This window comes from Oryctolagus cuniculus, chromosome 18, assembly GCF_964237555.1.
Source record: "Oryctolagus cuniculus chromosome 18, mOryCun1.1, whole genome shotgun sequence".
NCBI lineage: Eukaryota > Metazoa > Chordata > Mammalia > Lagomorpha > Leporidae > Oryctolagus > Oryctolagus cuniculus.
The window spans coordinates 60,737,984-60,758,592 of NC_091449.1; the positions used below are offsets into that span (position 1 = coordinate 60,737,984).

Below are 20,609 nucleotides of genomic sequence, written 5' to 3' on the forward strand. Positions count from 1 at the left end.
ATATCATCCTTTACAGAGGAGCTATTCAGACATTTTCTGAGCTATTTAATGATAATAAAAAATAATAATTTATTGAGGGCCCGTTGTTTGCCCCATACTTGATATAAACAAAATCAAATCTTTAGCCATGCAAGGAAAAATATACCCATTCTTAAGTAAGACAGGTGAGGCCCAGAGCATTCATAGAGTTTCTGTGAAGCTGCACACTGAGCTGTGCTCCAGTTGAGCCTTGCTCTGGCACCTCTTCTGAGGATGACAGCATATCCACAGTTCTCTGTTTAAATACCACACACTTCCCACCTGGTTCCTTTGGTTTCAGGCAACATCATATATGAGTAACGCTCGATGCATTTATAGTTATAAAATAGTACTAGAGAGCACCGTTGCGTGACGACAAGCACTCCCTTTGATTTTACATTTCCAGGCTTTTGAATCACTTAGATGAGTTTTAGAATTTAATAAAGAATAGATCAAGAAGAATTGGCTTGTTAAAAGTGACAGTAAACTAACAACAAATGCATTGCATCCCAGGGAAGTGGGAGAGGAGTAGCTGGGAAACTTACCTATGTCTTTCTGGCTGAGTCCTGGGTGTCAGGTACAGGTGGACTTCTGAGCTTTTAAGAATGACTTGATGCTTGTGTGCGAGATGCTGCCTGTGCAGCTGTGTTCCAAAATGATAGATAATTGCATCTGTGTCCATAATTTAAAATAACGTTCCTGTTTTGCCTGAGATAATAAATTTGTGACCTGGTATGATTAGGGAGAAGAGTTTGATTTTGGGAAGAATGCAAACACATGACATAGCATTTCAAGATGCAGTGTTCTCAATATGAAGTTAGTTCTGTTAAAGGTAGATAGGTAGATGGATGAGGGATGGATGAGTAGATAGATGGAGGGGTGTTTGGATGGAAGGATGGGTAAGTGGATAGGTGGGAAAATGGATAGATGGTTAGGCAGGGAGAGAGGGAGGGAGGAAGGGGGGTCAGGGAAAGAAAGGAAAAATATATGGAAGACTGATAGTTTATTTTAAAATAGTGTGTTTCAAGGTCTTCAAAGAGGGAGGTGCCTTTCTCGGAAGGGAGGAGAGAACCTCCACTTTGACTATGACCGTGTCTAAACAAGATAAGAGTCGGAGAACTCAAGGGGCTTCCATAGCCTTGGAAACTCATAACTGGTGCATAGGGAGATTACTGATGCCATAAACAGGAATGTCAATTTGTAAAGTCAACAACAGGAGTCACTGTGCTCTTACTCCTCATGTAGGATCTCTGTCCTTAATGTGCTGTACACTGAGGCTTAATGCTATAACGAGTACTCAAACAGTATATTTCACTTTGTGTTTCTATGGGGGTGCAAACGATTGAAATCTTTACTTAATGTACACTAAACTGATCTTCTGTAAAAAAAAAAAAAAGAAAAAAAGAAATTATCAATTCCCAACTTGACTCTCACTGGGATTAAACATGACAATAGGTCTGATCTGATTTCATCATCATTTAAAAAAAATCATCTATTATTTTTCACTTTATGTTTCTGTGTGGGAGCAAACTGTTGAAATCCTTACTTAATGTATACTAAGCTGATCTTCTGTATATTAAGATAATCGAAAATGAATCTTGATGTGAATGGAAGGGGAGAGGGAGTGGGAAAGGGGAGGGTTGTGGGTGGGAGGGACGGTATGGGGGGGAGCCATTGTAACCCATGAGTCGTACTTTGGAAATTTATATTCATTAAATAAAAGATAAAAAAAAAAGATTTATACTGAGAAGACTTTAAAAAAAAAATAGTGTGTTTCAGATGCTTTTTTTATTGTTCATTTTTCTGCTTTTGCCTGAGTTTTCTATTACCAGTGTGGTTGTAAAGTAGAAAGTGGCCTGAAGTAAGTCTAGAGAGGTAGACGTGGGGCCTGTTCATGTGTTACTTGTTACCATGTCTCACAGTGCATTTCCATTTCTTCTCTTTTTATTCACATGTACAGTTGGGCCTTCTTGACTCTAGTTCACACGACTTTCTATGCCAGTGTAATATGTGCAAACATGACATCTGCTGCTGGGTGGCAGCCTTTGAGACCCCCTATGCAGTTTGCTTTATTTCCTTCCCTTTGCTGTGGAGGTTGGTAATGTAACAAGTGATAGAAGATCTGTGTGCCTGAGTCTCTGGCTAAACACGATGAGCATGGGTCCACCAACCTGGAAAGGACATGAAATATGAATGAGTAATAATCCTGAATTATATTAAAACATGGAAATTTCTGGGCTGTTCCTTATGGAAACCCATCCTGATGGATACAGAGGATCTTACAAGCCATGCTAAGGAAGTTGGACTAAAACCTGTTGGCCAATCCAATATACAGAAGGGCTTTTTGTTCATTTATTTTGCCAATCTGGCCAAAATCTCAACTTTGTTTCACATGGTATGTGCTAATTCTAATATCTCTTTTAAAAAAAAAGATTTATTTTCTTATTTGAAAGGCAGAGTGCAGAGTTACAGAGTGAGAGGGAGGGAGAGAGAGAGAGAGAGATCTCAAATCCACTGATTTCACTGCCCAAATGGCCATGATGGCCAGGGCACACTAGCAGAGAGCTGGTTCAGAAGTAGGGTAACCAGGATATGAACCAGTGTCCATATGGGGTTTTGGCATTGCAGGCGGTGGCTTAACCCACTAAGGCACAGTAATATCTCTTAATTAAAGTCCTGGGTTCCTTGGGGTGATGGAACACTTCTTTCTGTATTTTGAATGTGATGATAGATAGTTATACAAATCTGTACACATGATAAGATGTCATATAGTAATAACATAGTTATTCCAAACAAAGGAAAGAACATGAAGGCCTCCCCAAGCTGGTGAAATCCAGATACTGACTATGGTCTAGTAAATTGTACTATGCCAATGTCAGTTTGTGGTTGTGGATAATGTATTATAGACATGTAACATGTCACCATTCAGGAAAACTAGTTCCAAAAAAAGTTAACAGAGTTCATGAGTTAAACCAAGAATATGAAATGTGATTAGCTGCAGATTCATTGTCAGACTGAGCAAGAAACCTCACATTGATGGCATGGATCCCTGTCCTCACCTAATAATCAGCAGCTCACCACCTCTCCCCACCCCCTGAAATGGGCTGTCTTTGCAGTCTGTCAGTCACCGTATCTCCCTTTACCACATGTCTCACAACAAAATAAGCAAATAACATGGATGAGTTTATTAGACAATCTGAAGAGTGACCCCTCCCCCAACACACAAACACACAGACAGACCCTTATTCTAAAACTGTGCTTTTCCTCCCTGGAGTTAATATAATTGCTTGCAAGTTTTTCCTGTATTTTTGAGGGTTGGTAGCAGAAACAGGAAACCTGCTACCTAGGGCAGGAGAATGACCTGAATAATAGTGTGAGGACCCGAATCACTATCCCCAGGAGCCTAGTAACCCACAGCCTGTGGATTAGTTTGTTGAACTGCTTGATGGCTTGTGACCCCTTGCTCCCCCTGGGTGTGTATGTTCTGATTTTGTTCTTATTTCTGGCGGTAGCTCTGAGCTTCATTTTGAAGTGAAAGGGTGAACAAAAAGACAACTCACCAGTTGTAACTTACATATATAGAAGAATGTATAAGCCATGTGGCCATGCTATCATTTTTGTTGGCCATTGCTTTTGGTGTCACCCTCTGGGAATATTCTTGTTTTATGGAGGAACTATGTACGTACATTTTTATAATATGTGACCTGCATATCCCTTGGGGATTCCACAGGGGATTAGGCTGGGAAGAATAGTCTGTATACCACCTCCTCCACAACAGTGAATATTTGACTTTGCTCTTGTGATGCACTCAAGTGTCTCCAAGATCCTTTGTGTGGCGATGGCTGTCACCCTCTGGGTTAAGTGAGGTGGGGGATGAGGGCTGAAGGCACTGGCGATGGCTGTCACCCTCTGGGTTAAGTGAGGTGGGGGATGAGGGCTGAAGGCACTGGCGATGGCTGTCACCCTCTGGGTTAAGTGAGGTGGGGGATGAGGGCTGAAGGCACTGTATTTGTTACGTCTGAATGTAAATCCAGGTACTTCGGTGTCTATGAGACCTAACAATCACTGTGAGGAGTGTGTTAACCTTTGACCAATTTTACACCCTGAAGAAATCCTCAGCCGTCCTTAGAGTACCTGGGGTTGTATTGCTTGTCTGGAGACCTGGACTCTGTATAGAGTGTGGCCTTCCTCAAGTGTCTTCACCTGTCTTGGTGGCAGTTTCCCTCTTGAACAGACGAGGGGTGTGGCTTACACTGGAACCCCATCTCTGGTCCCAGATCTTAGGAGATTCTAACAAAACCCATGTGTTGCCGTTTCTCCCTTTCCTGGGCTTGCGTATTGCTTTTCCTCCTCCTTCCAGAATCTGCAGGCTTGAACATCTACCACTATCTTACAAGACCAAGAATTTAGATCTGTGTTTTTGTTTCTGCCACTAATAGTGTGATTGAAGAAATCATTTAATCACTTTATAGCACCTTTCGCTAAAAATAGGCTCTGATAGTAGATGTAACCTAGGTGTCATCCAAGATCTAATGGTGATCTGTGTGATGTGGGCTTAAGGGAGGACCCTTATGAGACACTAGCACCATTCTGTCCACCATGGCCTACTGGAACCTGCCCCAAACCACTGTTATGGCTGAATTTCATCAGGCCAAGAATTTGGTTCCATTGACATTTTATTTCTTTTGAGTTAAATTTATTAAACACCTTCTCTCTTCCAGACAGTATGCTATGTGTATAACACTTTACCTCACAACTCTGTGAGTGTATAAATTACTGTTTATCTTTACAAATGAGGAAACTGAGGTTCCAACATGAAATGGTCTCGAGTCAGTGTGCTTCCAGGTGCCACTGCCTGATGTTTATTGTTCAAAGTGCCAGTCTTGGGTTAGAGCCCAGGACATCAAGAGCCAAGATAAACTGGCTGCATATACGATAAACATCTCTACACAGGTTGTGTTCATCCCTGGGTGAGATGGTTGAGGAGGATATTCTCAGTAGTGCCATTTGCATCTCTCTAGTGGCCCTAGAGGCATTATATTCTCCTAGTTTTATTTCAATACACAGTCTAGACTAGAATTCCAAAGTTAACCATTTGTCTTATTGGACTCTTCCTATCGGAACAGGCAGGGGCCCTGAGGTTCTTGGCTTTATGTCCTTTGTAAAGGAGCTCAAAAGAAAGAAGTGGCAGCATTTAGTGTCACTCTCTAAAGTTTATCCAACTTAAAGTTTGAGAGTACCCCATCAACTGAAGAGCAAACTCTGCTATCTGTCTTTCCAGAATTGTGCCAGGAGGCACCTGTTGAGTAGAACATGATGGCTTCAAATCCCAACATCTCTACTCTAGTTCGTCTAGTTTTTCTCCAGGGAGGACTCTGGCCCTGGAGTCAGTTCTTGCCCCCTCCCCTTCTTAACTCTGTGATCTCTCATGTGTGATGCCACATTATAAATGGACGGAATCTTTCATGTTCTTCTTAGTGATTTTGAGAGGTATAAGGTGTGTACATGCTCAGTCAGTGGTCATCATTAGCTTTTTTTTTTTTTTTTTTTTTTTTTTTTACAGGCAGAGTGGACAGTGAGAGAGAGAGAGACAGAGAAAGGTCTTCCTTTTTGCCGTTGGTTTACCCTCCAATGGCCGCTGCAGCTGGCGTGCTGCGGCGGGCGCACCGTGCTAATCCGAAGCTGGGAGCCAGGTGCTTCTCCTGGTCTCCCATGGGGTGCAGGGCCCAAGCACTTGGGCCATCCTCCACTGCACTCCCTGGCCACAGCAGAGAGCTGGCCTGGAAGAGGGGCAACCGGGACAGAATCCGGTGCCCTGACCGGGACTAGAACCTGATGTGCCGGCGCCGCAAGGCGGAGGATTAGCCTAATGAGCCGTGGCACCGGCCATCATTAGCTTTATTGTTAGGATGTGTCACACCTATTTATAGAGTTCTCTGGTTTACCTGGGCAGGATTCTCATTAGGATGTAGGTAAGTCAGAGTCCTGTGGTATGAAAGAGTCTTGATTGCTTTTACATTTTCTATCAATGAATTTTACTTAATATTTTTTGCAGGCTTAGCAAAAACACTTGAACATGGGGGACAGTTTTTAATATTACAATGTTGTCTGCTGCATCCTTGTGTGAGCCAGGGTTTAACTTGCTGTTCCCCTCTCATTACTATTTAGGGTGCGGACCTACAGGGGATAATGTTAGCCTCAAGATGCTTCGTAGGATCTTCTGTGTGCTGGGCCAAATGCAGCCCAACCCCCTGCCTCTGGGCTTGGCAGTGTCCTAGCCTCACATGCTCCCCGAAGTTGGCAGTAAAAGCCTGGTTCTTCCATTCATTCCAATGATTTATATTCTCTCTGGGCGTCTAATATTAAACAGGGGAATTCCGACATGTTCCATAACACATTTACTGTAACTCGATACCATGGACTAAACTTGCTGTTATTTATCATTTCTTTTTATTTTCTCTCATTCCAGCATAAAGCCAAGGTAGAAGCAATGACCCTGGACCTCGCTCTGCTCCGTAGCGTGCAGCATTTTGCTGAAGCGTTCAAGGCCAAGAATATGTGAGTGTTCTAGTGGAGGGTTATGGATCATAATTCCTTGCTATTGTAATGTCTTTATCAGATGAACATGGAAGGCTGTTGTGTTGTCGTAGCGTCCAAACAGCAGGCTCACTTATATTGGCCCTGCTAAGGTATGCTGTATCTTCTGGACTCCAAGTCACTCATTATGAAATGTGTCATCAATCTAATGATAGCTTCCCCGATAAAAATAAAAGATAATATTTAAACACTAATAAAATCCAGGGCATGGTGAGAAGTATCTTGATTATAGATACTTTTTCAGTGAATCTCAGAACTGAGGAAAAGTATATTTTAATTGCATCCGGGAACAAGTGACTTCCATGATCCAGTGCTATGGGGGAGGCTGAAAATTAGAGCATGGGTAGGATCATTTTGCAGACCTGCAGTGATTGGAAGTGGTACATGGATATAGCTCTGAAAACAGGCTTGCAAAGTGAGGCTTTTTTTTTCTTCCTATTTTCTTTTAGTCTTTCAAAATGCCCTAAGGAAGGAAGGGAGGGAGGGAGGAAGGAGAGAGAGAGAGAGGGAGAGTGCGCGCGCGCACACCAAGTGAGCCAAACTAAGGAAAGCAATCCTTGCTGGCTGCACTATAATTATAATATTTTGTTTCTGAGTGTTTATTTTTATGGTTACTTCATATTTAGGGCAAGTAGTACTAAGTTTCTCATTTAACTTGGAGGTTTAAATTTCATTAATAAATACCTTCATTTAATTTTTCATTCAGTGACTTGATTTAAACATGAGGATAAGGTAATAATAGTGCCAGTGGTGCCAAGGAAAAGATAATTAGGCCAATGGCAGCAGCACGACAGCATCTAGAGAACTCTGATTAATGACAGGCAGCCTCTTGGTCAGGCTGTACTGCAGTTGTCCAAGCCGCTGAAGCATAGGAGGGCAGGAATCCCAAATCAGGAGTTCAAATGTGCTGTCTAGAGCTGCCCCCAGTGTCCAGTTCTTGTGCCACTTGGAGTTTCTTACTATGCTCTTTCTGTTTAATGGGTGGCTCCCTAAGGCTGTTTCTGGAACCAGCAAGTGGCCTGCGTCCTTCAATGTGTATGGAGCCTGAGTCTTTAGTGAGAGTCCTGTGCTCTGTCAGAGGAGGAGCGGGAAGCATCACCGAGCCAGCGAGAGGATGTGGAGGAGCCCTGCTGTGTGCTTTGTGGTGCTTGACAGCAGGTGGCTTGCCCAAGCTCTCAGGGAACCGCAAGCAGGGCACGCTGGGAGCTCTCAAGACATCAGCGCATTCAGTGCCTCGTCATTGATTCACCCAGTTGGTCACTGGCTTAACACACGTTCACTGAGTCCCTCAAGACCTCAGCAGTCTTCTAGGCTGTGAGAAGAGAGTGGTGGCTGTTGGAAGCCAAGTTCACCTCAGAGAAGCCATACTCTGAGTTGTCAGCAAGCAGAATTTTATTCCTGAGGGCTGACTGCTCATCAGGACATGTTTGGAGGGATTGTGAACAACAATCACACATAGCAGCTCATGGACTGAGGGCTTATGACAGGCCATAGAATACAAGTATTTTGGATGCATTTTAGGATTTAATTCTCAATGCCATGCTTTGAGTAAATGCTGTTATTTTCTCCAATGTAGAAATGAGGAAAGAGAGGCTGGTGGGCTAAATCATTTACCCAAGGCACATGGTAAGTAGATGGGCTGGAGCACCATGTGCTTATTAGCTCGGGCAGCCCATCGGTTGTCACTGCAGAGCTCCTGCGTAACCACTGTGCTGTGTAATCTTGGATTTCAGTGTGGTGGAGGCTGAGACTCAGAGAAAGGGAGCGACTTGCATAGGATCACTTGGTAGTGGTGCCAGATGGAGGGTTTCATTGCAGTCTGACTCTTGCTCTCCCGATGCCATACTGCTCCACTGAGATCTCACGTTCCCTGCCTTTGAGCAGCCTCCTCCGATTCCCATGTCAGACCGTGCTGGAAGTGAGCAGCTTTGCAGAGGAGAGCCAAGTGTTACATAATAGGATCATCTTCCACGTCTTTCCATGACCACTAGTTTTTAACCATTAAGTAGTTGGGAGATCATCAAATTCAAGTGCTTTTTGAAAATAATCACCAAGCTTAAACTCCTGGAGGAAGCTATCACCCATTTTGTCCTAATCCTAGATTTTAGCAAATGACTTTGAATTTTTAGACTTCCAGATTCAGAAACAAGGCAGATTTTCCTGTTAGAACATTCTTGAGCACAGACCTCTTTGTAGCTGTCTCTGGAGAATACAGGATTTTACACGGCTTACAGAAATATTGTGGTGGTGAAAATATGCATAAAAAAGCGAGTGATTTTACTTTTGAAATACTGCCAAAGTGAAATCTCTCATGGATAGGCAGATGACAGTTTAGTACTTACAGGTCTTTAGATTCTGAGAACTGTCAGAAGTGAATTTAAGTGCTGGTGACTAGGCTGCCAAAAAAACACATGTAACTCTATTCTTATCATCACCTCCCATCTTTAGACATTAAAATTTCCTTGTGTGTAAAACATAATGACAAATGAAAGAAAGGCTGCCAGTTCAGAACCTATTTCTTTTTGTGCTGTTGGACTGTGCAGAGGAAAAACCCTTAAATTTGAACTCCATGTGGATGCCCCATTTAATAAAACGTTGCAGAGCCTGCGTGCGAACAGGCCAGACCTGTGTCAGGCACCTCTTTCCTGTGCACATTCCCCACGCAGGCTCCAGCCCAAGTGTTTTTGCCCACGCTGGGAGAGGCAACGGATTTTGTAGTCAGAGGCTGCCCCAAAATAGAAACAGATGCTAAATGCAAACACTGGTGGAAAGCATACCTCACTGTACCATGGCACAGCCCTCCATCTGCCTTCCAGCACGAGTTGTGGAGTCAGCCTCTTTGGGGATATCTTCTTCCTTTTTCAGGAGACTCTGTGTGGAGGAGGAGGATGTTTTAGCACGAGTGCTGCTAATAATGATTGTATAAACACTAGCTGCTAGCCAGCTTTCTGTTTATTCTGTGCAAGGCAGTATGCTAAGCACTCACACACCGATCATCTCATTAATTTCTTACAACAGCCCTATGCACTAGCCACTCTTCTCCCCTTTTTACCAATTAAAAGGTTTAAGCCCACAGAGGCTAAGTCGAGTTCCTAGATGCAGCAAGTGGCATCTAGGAACTAGACTTTGACCCCAGCTCTGCTTTAATCCCAGGGACCACCCTTTCTGTTAGTTCTCATCTTCAATCAGACATTTCCCTTTGGAGGTTTCTCTATGGGTTATTCTGCTGGCTGACAGGTTACCTCAGAATCTGATGGGCTTAAGACAATTTAAAACAATAAAAATTTATTTATTTTCTCTCTATCTCTCTGATTCCTTCTCTCCTTTCATTGTTCTATCCCTTCTTCCTACCTCTTTCTCTTACAACATGTTTACATCAGGATTCAGATGAGGTCCATGCATTTTAATCTGTAAGATTTTTATTTTTTTCCCTTAAAAAATTTTCAAATGCTACATATTTAAGGGACCAGGATGTCCCCTAGAGATTTCTGTGGTTTCTGCTTGGATGATTTCATTCTGTAGTGTCATTTAACATATCCCTTTGTTTCTTGTGAAAAAGTAGCTAACTCTGGAGACTCAGCTACTTCCTGTTGAATTTTTTGGCAGGAGTACTTCATAAGCTGTGGTCTGGCCGCCTATCGAGAGGATGCCATGCCTTGTTGCCAGAGCCAGTTTCCCTAAGGTTCAGCATTTCTTGACCTGCTCACCCCTCTGACCCCTCTCTCGATTTGCACACTCCCTCTTTCATTCATTTGTCCTATTATTCCATGCTCGCTCTTCTGGGTGGCCAGTCCAGGAAGCCTCCATCTGCTTCTCCACACTGCTCCCCAGAGTTAGTGGTGGTGGTGGTCGGCCAGTGTGTCTCACGTTGAATTATTTTGGGCATTACTGGAAAGTTCCAAAGCAAAGCTGCGGTAAGTCCCAACCAAACTGAGTTGTGAAGGATATTTGTGTTTGAACAGTGATTCTGGAAGGCAGCCAGACTGCATACTGCCTGGTGGATAGAGGCGTCCATGAGCAGGAAGAGCTAAGACCTTTTCTAATCCTCCCAACCAGTGATTGGGATTTTCTTTCTGCAGCAGATTCACAAACAGCAGAATGCTGTTTGCAGTGCTTTTGCACATTTTCATCCTAGTTGCAGCTGCCAGGTTACTGAGAAGAGCACAGTTTGAACAAGACCCAGAACAGTTCAAGACCTCTTAGAACAATGTGCTCCTTAAATATTTTTTTCTTTAGAAAATGGCTAATAGTTTGGAATCTACAGATCCCCAACAAAATGGACACTGCATTCTAAATCTGGAATTTTAAAACTTGGTGATGACACATAACACAGGGCATTCATAACTTGGACTCTACTTGTTCTTCTGCTCTTAGAATCTTGATTGAGGCTTTTGATTCATCCTGGAAATTAATTTAAATTGCCAAGAACTTCATATTAAAATATGAATAATAATGCAATTCCAAAGGTTTCTAGAACTTGATTTTTGATCATGGATTTCCATTTCTTTGCTTAATGTTCTGCCCACAGAATTTTTCAAAGGAATTTGGATTTGTTTCACTTAGAAGATAATTTTAAAAGTGGTGTTTTTTTTTAAATGGTTAGAATAGCTATTTTCTGTCCTTTCTTCTCAGGCATTTGAAGGGAAAAAATTTTTAACAAAGTTATGTATTTTCATTTTCTACTAAATTACTTTCAGAGCTTGAATCTACTATTCCCAGATATAATATTTTTGGATTCATATTACACACTTTGCTGTCTCAGATCATTCTTATGGAAGTGGGTGGGCTAAAAGTTATAAATAAATTCCAAATTTTGAGGGATAAATTACCCTGAAGACCAATGTGTAAATTACAGAGTAATCTTTCTTTTTCTCCCCAGCTCAGTTTTAAGAATAATGTTTTAGCCAGCTTATCTGCATTTCTCTTTGCTTAACTTGAGAAAGCCATTTTCGTTTTGCCTAACAGAAGGATCATGTTGCTTTGTTTTTCTACACAGTATGAAAACTAAAAGAAAAGAAAAAAAGATTTTAACTGTAAAAAATATTCTAAATCTAGGTCTTCATTAGGATTTTTTTAGGAAATTATTAAGATGACTAAGTTGATTTTTCACCCATCCAACACATTTTCCACACTAAAACATTGAAAAACCATATTGTGAATCATTTAGTATAGTACCCAGAAACATCAGGGAAGAATGCTGCCCTCATAAGTTCATGTTTTGCTTCCCAAAACATAACTCATTAGATGCCAAATGTTATGTCATTTTCAAAAAGCATGTTTCTGAAATAGATTATATACTTACTTAAAAAATACCTGGAAACAATAAAATGTCGTGCAGGGTTTGGTTGGTAAACATTTCCTTAAAGGACCAGAGAGTGAATATTTCAGACTTTTCAGGCCATAAGGTCTCTGTTCCAGCTAACTGTTCGACTCCGCTGCTGCATCACGGGACTGGCCACAGGCTCTGCGTGCAGGGAGATTGGTGGCTGTGTTCCAGGATGTGGAGGCCAGCTGAGTTTTGGCTCAAAGTTTAGCTTTGCTGCTTACTAGCTGTGTGGCCTTGGGCAAGCTTCTTAGTATCTCTGGGTCCCACTTTCCCAATCTGTAAAGTGGATTGTCACCTCTGATTTGCAGATTGCTTGAATAGGTGAAATGCATGGAATGACAAGGCACATCTCTGTGTATCTTGCCTTTGACTTCTTAACATGCATCTGTTTGTTACCTTGATCCTAAAGTGATCAGAGGGGTTTTTAAGAGTACATAAAATATGGGAAGATAGACATAAGAAAACTTCAGGGAAAGGAATAAGTGCACAGTGGTAATACAGGATCTTAGAGGAGGTATGTATTTCCTAAGGCCTTTCGTGATTAGTAAAAACTGGGTATAAGAATGCACTTTGAGATTCCTGGCAAACAAAAGAAGAGGGGAAATGGACTTCATGTGGTCCACAGCTGTAAGCCCCATGAGAAATGAGCACAACTGGTTATCACCACAGTGGTGCTCCAATGAGGTCACAGAATACTTAATGCTTTACGGCGTATTCTGCCCCCACTGCCTTCTTCCTCCACTGGTTTTTTTTTTTTTTTAAAGATTTATTTATTTATTTGAAAGCCAGAGTTAAACAGAGAGAAGGAGAGGCAGAGAGGTCTTCAGTTCCACTGCTTCACTCCCCAAATGACCACAATGGCCAGAGCTGAGCTGATCTGAAGCCAGGAGCCAGGAGTGTCTTTCCGGTCTTCCACATGAATGCAGGGGTTCAAGCTCTTGGGCCGTCTTCAGCTGCTTTCCCAGGCCATAGCAGAAAGTGGAGCAGTTAGGACCTGAAATGGCGCCCATTTGGGATGCTGGCACTGCAAGCAGCAGCTTTACACATTATGCCACAGCTCCGGCCCCATCCCCCTCCACTCTTTGTCCTCATTCTTCCCCTTCATGTAACTCCATGGACCTGAGGGATGCTTCACAGTTCTCCTTCAGAGTAAATACCCCAGATTCTGCTTCCTCTCTCATTGCTGTGTCTGTTTCCCTGAGCATCAGGCGTCTTTGTTGGATCAGAGTCGCCTCTAGAGCAACCTGCTTTCGATAAGTGGGGAGAGTGTACATACTGCAAGTACTACATATGCCTGTGTGTAATGGAATAGACAGATACTACAGGCTTTCTCCTCTACTGTAAAACAAGTATTTTCATTTCACTTCATCACGTATTCAACCTAGTGCTAGGAACTGGCTCAGCATTGGAATGAAATCATTGCCATCTGCTGCTTCTGTGCCTCATCTCTTTCTTTCAGTAGTCATGCTGCTTAGGAATGTTTGGATAGCTTCATATTTTGAAAAGCATAACCTTTGGTGGAAAAGAGTAATTAATAAATTAATTAAAGGTCACCTGGCAGTGAAATTGGTTAGGGAAATTTCATGGCACCCTTTTGCCATCATTAGTGTAAAGGAATATGTTTGCATCAACATGTTTGTGAAATAAAATTTTTAATTTCCCAACAGAATTCTAGGTTCAGCCATCACTTGAGTTTCATGAAATCGAAGTGATGTATGTTAATTAAAGACACAAAAAAATTTTCCAGCAAGAGCCAAAACCAGGCTTTGGAAGTAGATTTTTTTTTTTTCTGTGATTGCCTTTTTCCACTCCTCTTCATCCCACCAGTCATATAAAAAAAAAATGTTAGGCTTTTACCTCTAGCAAATGTTAATTTTGTGCTGGTGTTACAAACATTGATCAGTTAAAGCACTGGACTGGACATGGGTCAGCAAAGTTTTTCTGTGAAGAATTAGACCATAAATATCTTTGGTTTTTATGAGCCAGATGGTCTCTCTGGCAACTACTCAACCATTGTTGAGTGTACTGTTGAGTATTGAGTTAAGATCTTAGAAGACGGGTGTGGTTGTGTTCAAATAAAACTTTATTTACAAATACAAAAAGAGTGTGGGATTTGGGATCTGGCTGGGCAGCTGTGTGGTTTACTACCATCTGAGCTGTAGTCCACAGGGCCTTGAAATATAACTCATTGTAATAGCATCCTACCGCATCATGAGAAACACATACTGTTTTTCAAGGAAAATGGACTGTTAGGTCTAGTCAATATTTTATATTACATATAGGTGTATGTATATTTACATAGAACAATTATGTATATATGCATATATAAAACTGAGTTCATGGTTACTTTGAAATTTCTGCGGAAGTATACTGGAATACTTAATAGCTATAGAAGAGACAGAAGTCTGAGTAGTAGAATAGTTTGCTGTGCTAAGTTTTAGAAATAACACCACATAGGAAAGCAGGACAACTAAGACAACTAAATGCTGCTTAATGTATGAACACACTGAGTTGTATCTGGAGCTGGAAACCATAATAATTGCTGATATTGTCTACTTATTATATGTCATGCATAGATAAACACTCACGTACCATTCCATTTAAACCTTACAAGGACTCAGAGGTGAGGACAAAAATGGTAGAAGAAGGTCAATATATTATGTTTCAGCATCATACCATGATGAGCTACATTTTACAGATCAATAAATGGACACTTATTAAAAATATTAAGGACCTTGATGAAGGTCATACTAGTTAGTATGTTCTGCTGGAAGGTGGCCCAAAATCTGCTCTGTCTCTGAACTTAGCTTAGAGAGTATTTGGGAGAATTGGAAAGATCTGTCTCATTTGGGAAATGTATCATGTAGAACACATTGCCTCTGAAGGATATTTGTCCCATTAATAGGATGGATGACAACCACTGCCTACTGGGACAATTATTAAGGTCACTTCAAGGTTGGAGGAGATGCTTCTTGCAGCCAATTTTCTATCACCAACTGGAAATTGTTTTGCTGAAATATGTGTAAAGGAGGTTAAACAAACCCAATAGACGATAGACTCATCCCTTCAATTAAGGTACTCTGACTGTTTTCTACCAAATATCTAGAAGGTGTCTCTCCACAGAGTCTATTTAAGAGGAAATGACTGCTATATACTCTCATTTGTAGTTGTCTTTATACATTTCTTCCAAATGTCAGTATTCATTTCCCCCTTAGTTCCTACTTGTCTTTAAAATGATACTTATCAGGTAGACACAAGAAGACCAAAAGGTCATTTTGCTTTTTATACCTATGAACTGCCAAAGCAATTGCTCTCAAATGCAAACCCACTCCTGACACTGTTCTGATTGGCAATGTTCTGCCTGAGCTGCAGTAGCTACATTTATTAGTGTGGCCTACTTGGGCCTGTGAAGTCTGGTTTCCTCCCCTGTGTCTTCTGGCTGTGTCCTCCCAACTTTGCTCCTATGGAGGTACTTACAGGTTCTAAACCCTGCCTCTGGACCTTTGCTGTTACCCTCCTACCTGTCCATCACCTGTTCAGTGAATGTCTTTGTGTCACATCCTCTATAGAACACCCTTCATTCCTCCTCCTTACCTGGGCACCAGAATTGAGAGGTGAGTCTCTTCTTGGAGCGTGATGCCAGCACCCAATCTGGCACGGATGGGGGAACCACGTTGAGTTTTTGTTGTTATTGTTGTACTGTGCCCTAAAAGAGCAGAAACCTTTCCTATTCTTGACTTAGCTCTGAATGTGTCTTCTACATTTACATAGGATGGTGACCTTGGAAAAATGCTTCACTCTTTCTATTCCTTGGTTTCTTCATCAGTAAAAATGGGAGATGGGGGTAACACCACTCTGTGATTGTTGAGAGGATTAAATAACACTATTCTTATAAAATACATTATCTGATGCCTAATGAGCACTTAATACATCTTAGCTTGTGTTATTGTCATCATCATAATCCCTTGCAGATTTTACATTTGCTTTTTTTTTTTTTTTTTTTTGACAGGCAGAGTGGACAGTGAGAGAGAGAGACAGAGAGAAAGGTCTTCTTTTTCCATTGGTTCACCCTCCAGTGGCCACTGCAGCTGGCATGTCGCGGCTGGCGCACTGCGTTGATCCGAAGCCAGGAGCCAGGTGATTCTCCTGGTCTCCCAAGTGGGTGCAGGGCCCAAGGACCTGGGCCATCCTCCCCTGCACTCCCGGGCCATAGCAGAGAGCTGGACAGGAAGAGGAGCGACCGGGACAGAATCTGGTGCCCCGACCGGGACTAGAACCCGGTGTGCCGGCGCTGCAGGCAGAGGATTAGTCTGTTGAGCTGCGGCGCTGGCCTACATTTGCTATCTTATAGTGAGTTCAAGGAAGGGGAAGGGTGCATGGACAGTTGGGTAGTTGGATAGAAGGAGGGAAAGAAGCAATGAGGGAAGGAAAAAATGGAACCATGGACTTAGATTTGCTGAACTGCACTTTTAAGTTGCCAATTCTCAGCCTTTTACAGTTCTTGAATTGATCCTTCATTGGGTGACATAGAGGTTATATGTTCAAAGATCTGAGGAAACATAGTTTAAAATAATCACTGATACAGTAGTTACTATCCACCAATAACTTGAAGGTTCTCTTCTAGGAATTTAAAACATTTTCTATTAATAGTGTAGACAGAGACCATGTGACCAAACCAGGCTGGCCAGGGATGACTCCTCTGAGCCCGGTATACCAAATCTGTTCTTTGGCCCACACTGAGACCACCCACACAGCCTTCCATGCAGCAGATCCGTGGTGTTAGGGTTAACATTTAGTTAATCTCAGAAAACTCTTGGTTCATTTAAGACTTGGAAAGAGCATTTCAGTTCTGTGGTTTAGAATTATATTTCCCAACTTGGGCCATGAATTGAACTTGGCTTTTCTCCTTGTATCATCCAAACCACCCCCATTGTAACGTTGGGATTCTACATTGACATAATTGACATGTTGAGAAGTTGTGCTTAAACCACACTGAAATCACATTTTAATAACATGGGACCATCTTTTTTCTCAGTAAATTGTTGAAACGCTAATTCTTGTCAGGCTAAAAACTTGAATATACATGTGAAATAAATCAGTGGCACTCCATAGTGCAGCCTCCTGAAAACCCCCAAGGAAAATTATATTTTTAGTTAAACTGCTTGTCACTGCACCGTTTTCAATATTGTAAGTGTTTTCTTCTCTTGTTGAAAGGATCTGTTTGGTACCTTGTCATTCAAAAATATATAAATGGATCATCCCAGTTAATGGGAAAATTATTCCATTGCCTTGTAAGATTATTCTGCTGTTAAAATTGACTCACTGAATCACAATTTAAAATATACTTGAGCATTTAGGCTGTTATGGTACAGCAGGTTGAGCAGCCACTGTGATGCCAGCATTGCGTATCAGAGTGCCAGGTTGAGTCACAGCTGCTCTGCTTCCAGTCCATCTTTCTCTAATGCACCTGGGAAGGAAGCAGATGATGGCCCAAATGTTTGGTCCCCTTCCACCCACGTGGGAGACCCAGATGGAATTCCTGGTTTCCGACTTTAACCTGGTCCTGACCTTACTGTTGCGGCCATTTGGGGATTGCACCAATGGATAAAAGATCTCTCTAGCTCTGTCTCTCCCACTTTCGCTGATGCTCTGCCTTTAAGATAAATGATTGAATGAATAAATAAATAATTTGAAAAGATGTTTGAATTGACATGATAAAATAATTTATAGCAGGAACAGAAAGAGTGGAGAGATCTCTGTCTCAGAAGTGCAAGTAACGGTTAAGTTGCTGAATGATAAAGCTTTGGCAGATGCATCTTAATGGAATGTCTTTAGCCCAAAAGGACACCAGTGCCTCATTTTTGCCATATCATAAACTTCCATGAGATCATCATGGTGGTTCCTCAACCTGGCTGTACATGGAGTCAGATGGGAGTCATAAAAAACACCAATGCCTGGCTGCTACCCTCAAATTCTGATTTAATTGTCCAGGCAGAAGGATGGATAGAGTGATGGATGGATGCACTGGATGGCTAGGTAAATGAAAGGAAGAAATGAAGGAAGGAGAAGGTTGGTCAGGTATGTGCACTGGGCACTTGGGCTGTTAACATCTTCCTGTGCGCTGCCCTGCTCGTGTGCAGCGGAGTTGGCAGAACTGAGGGCAGATCAGCAGCCAGCTAACAGCTATGCCCTGGTTGGTCTACGCCCACTTCAGCAGAGCTCCGTGCATAGACAAAGTTCCCTAAAAGCCCATCATGTTTATGGTGAGCTGGGAGAACCATTAGCTATGGCCTCAAATCCTGCTGGTCCACCAACCCACTGGGCCAATTTCTCCACTTCTCTGAGCCTGTTTACTTGTCTGTGCAAGGCTGGGTAATGGTGAACAGAATTGCATTTTAAGGATTAAGAGACAGCATTTATCTTGCAAGGGTGTAACAGTGCATACAGGAGTCCGGGGTACTGGCAGCTGTCTCTGCACTCAAACTTTGCTTACAGTAAATGAATTAAATTCAGATGGAGGTGGGCAGCTGCCCACTCTAAAGCCCCTGACACCTGCAGAGAGAGGCCATGGGAGCTCGCGGAAGAAAGGGCAGAGTCAAGGCCTGCCAAGAGTGGCCATTGCATGATATAGCTGTATTACCAATTTGCAGTTACAAATTGGTGAACACATTTGGTCCTGTGAGATCCTGCATTATGCTCCCATGTCTTGTGTAACTGCTTAGAAAATGTGGTCCTGAGACCAGACCCCTGGATGACCAACTTTGGATTTCCTGACTAAAGCCACATAGCCTTCCCTGGGAGAACTGTTCAACACAGAGTGTATGGTAGTAAGTTTTTAAATTTTTTAAAATTTATTTCAAAGGGAAACAAGGAGAGACAGAGAGGGAGATCTTTGATTCATTGGTTACTCCCACAAATCCCTCCACCAGCCTGGGCTGCAGGCTGTGAGCTCAGTCTGAGTCTCCCACATGGGTGGCACAGACACAAGTACTTGAACTGTCATCTGCTGCCTCCCAGAGTGTGCATTAGCAGGAAAATGGATCAGAAGCAGAGGAGCTGAGACTTCAATCATGCACTCTAATATGGGGCATCCCAAGCTGTGTCTTAAACATGGTGCCAAATGTTTGCCCTTGGTAAGAACTTTTATTTTAAACTGATAACTGTTTTTTTTCTTCATATAATAAAACCTGTATATAACTCAAGGGAAAAATGTGAGATTGTGGACAAGCATGTAGATTCAAGCACAGATTAAAGCTCATTCTACCATCCTAGACAATCCACATTTACACTTTGCTGGCTGTATTTTCTGTGTGCCCCCCGAAAAAGTGGGGGGACATGTTGTCTGTATTCCATTGACATGCCATGAAATATTCACCATTTCAAAATGTGCAGTTCAGTGGTATTTGGTACACTCGCAAGGTTGCACAGTCATTCCCACTGTCAAATTCCATTACTTTACTCTGTGCATTTGTATCCTATTTTGTCTACCTTCTTTGACTTAGCAGAATGTTTTCCAGATTCATCCGTGTTTGACATGTATCAGCATTTCAGTCCACACTTTGGATATGTGCAGTTTCCACAATATGTCTTTTATGAATAATGTGGCCGTGGACATTCATGTCCACGCTTATGTGAGGATGTGTTTTGTTTCTCTTGGGTATATACCAAAGAGTGGAATTGCTGGATCATAGGGCAACTTGATATTAACTTTGAACTTGCATGGCAGCTGCACCACTTAATAGTCTTGCCATCAGTGTTTGATGGTTCCGGTTTCTCCATATCCATACCCTCACCTCATCAGTGTTTGTTGTTTTTTGTTTGTTTTTGCAATTATAAGCCTTGCTTTTTTGTTAACAGTTGTCCTAGTGAGTATGAAATGGTTATGTGACAGATGTTCTTTTGCAATCTTTTCTCCATACTTAATATGTCATGGACAATTTTCCATGCTATTAAATGTTTCTTAAATTGGAATTTTAAGAACTTTACAGCTATCTATGCCACGTAGATAGTTGTTTAACCTATCTTGAATTGTTAGATGCTACGTTGCTTTTTTGCTTTGTGTGTGTGTGTGTGTGTGTGCGTGCGTGCACGTACACTGTGATGATGTCCTCCATATATATCTTCTTGGATCTCTTGTTGTCTTGGTATAGAGTTTGTGTTAAAACATATGAATATCTTCTAATACTGATGCCCTATGATGTAAGTACTTGTCATTTCTTCATCAGACACTAGGAAATGCTATTATGTATTTATGTCTTTGCTACCGAGATCTGAAATATAATTTTTAAATTCTAATTTATTTCATTATAGTCTAGTGGTTGTTAGAAAATGCAGGGTTTTTGGTCACGAGTCACTGAATGTTGGTCTTCCACTATTTGTAAATGCCATCGGAGCCACAGGGAGGAGAAATGACAGGCTGATGGGGCAGGAAAAGAGCAGAGACAGAAAACAGAGTGGAATTTAGGATTTTTCCTTTTTTTTTTTTTTTTTTCTGACAGGCAGAGTGGACAGTGAGAGAGACAGAGAGAAAGGTCTTCCTTTACTGTTGGTTCACCCCCCAATGGCCGCTGCAGCCGGCACACCACGCTGGTCCGAAGCCAGGAGCCAGGTGATTCTCCTGGTCTCCCATGTGGGTGCAGGGCCCAAGCACTTGGGCCATCCTCCACTG

At 42.1% G+C, this 20,609-nt stretch overlaps 1 protein-coding gene and 1 long non-coding RNA gene across 6 annotated transcripts in view; one reads left to right on the plus strand and one right to left on the minus strand.

Moving 5' to 3' along the window:
* The window catches only part of WWOX (WW domain containing oxidoreductase), a 1,022,922-nt gene that overhangs the window by 289,032 nt on the left and 713,281 nt on the right, over positions 1 to 20,609 (plus strand). For all 5 annotated transcript variants that reach the window (XM_070062786.1, XM_051847311.2, XM_051847312.2 and 2 more), the window contains one exon: positions 6,488 to 6,576. In XM_070062786.1, coding sequence (XP_069918887.1) covers positions 6,488 to 6,576 — 89 coding nt within the window. The remainder of the gene's footprint in view (positions 1 to 6,487; positions 6,577 to 20,609) is intronic.
* The window catches only part of LOC103348528 (uncharacterized), a 44,064-nt gene continuing 24,980 nt past the window's right edge, over positions 1,526 to 20,609 (minus strand). Inside the window, exons 3-4 of the long non-coding RNA XR_001793465.3 lie at positions 9,393 to 9,486; positions 1,526 to 2,189 (exon numbers count right to left, since the gene is read on the minus strand). This is a non-coding gene — a long non-coding RNA (uncharacterized lncRNA). The remainder of the gene's footprint in view (positions 2,190 to 9,392; positions 9,487 to 20,609) is intronic.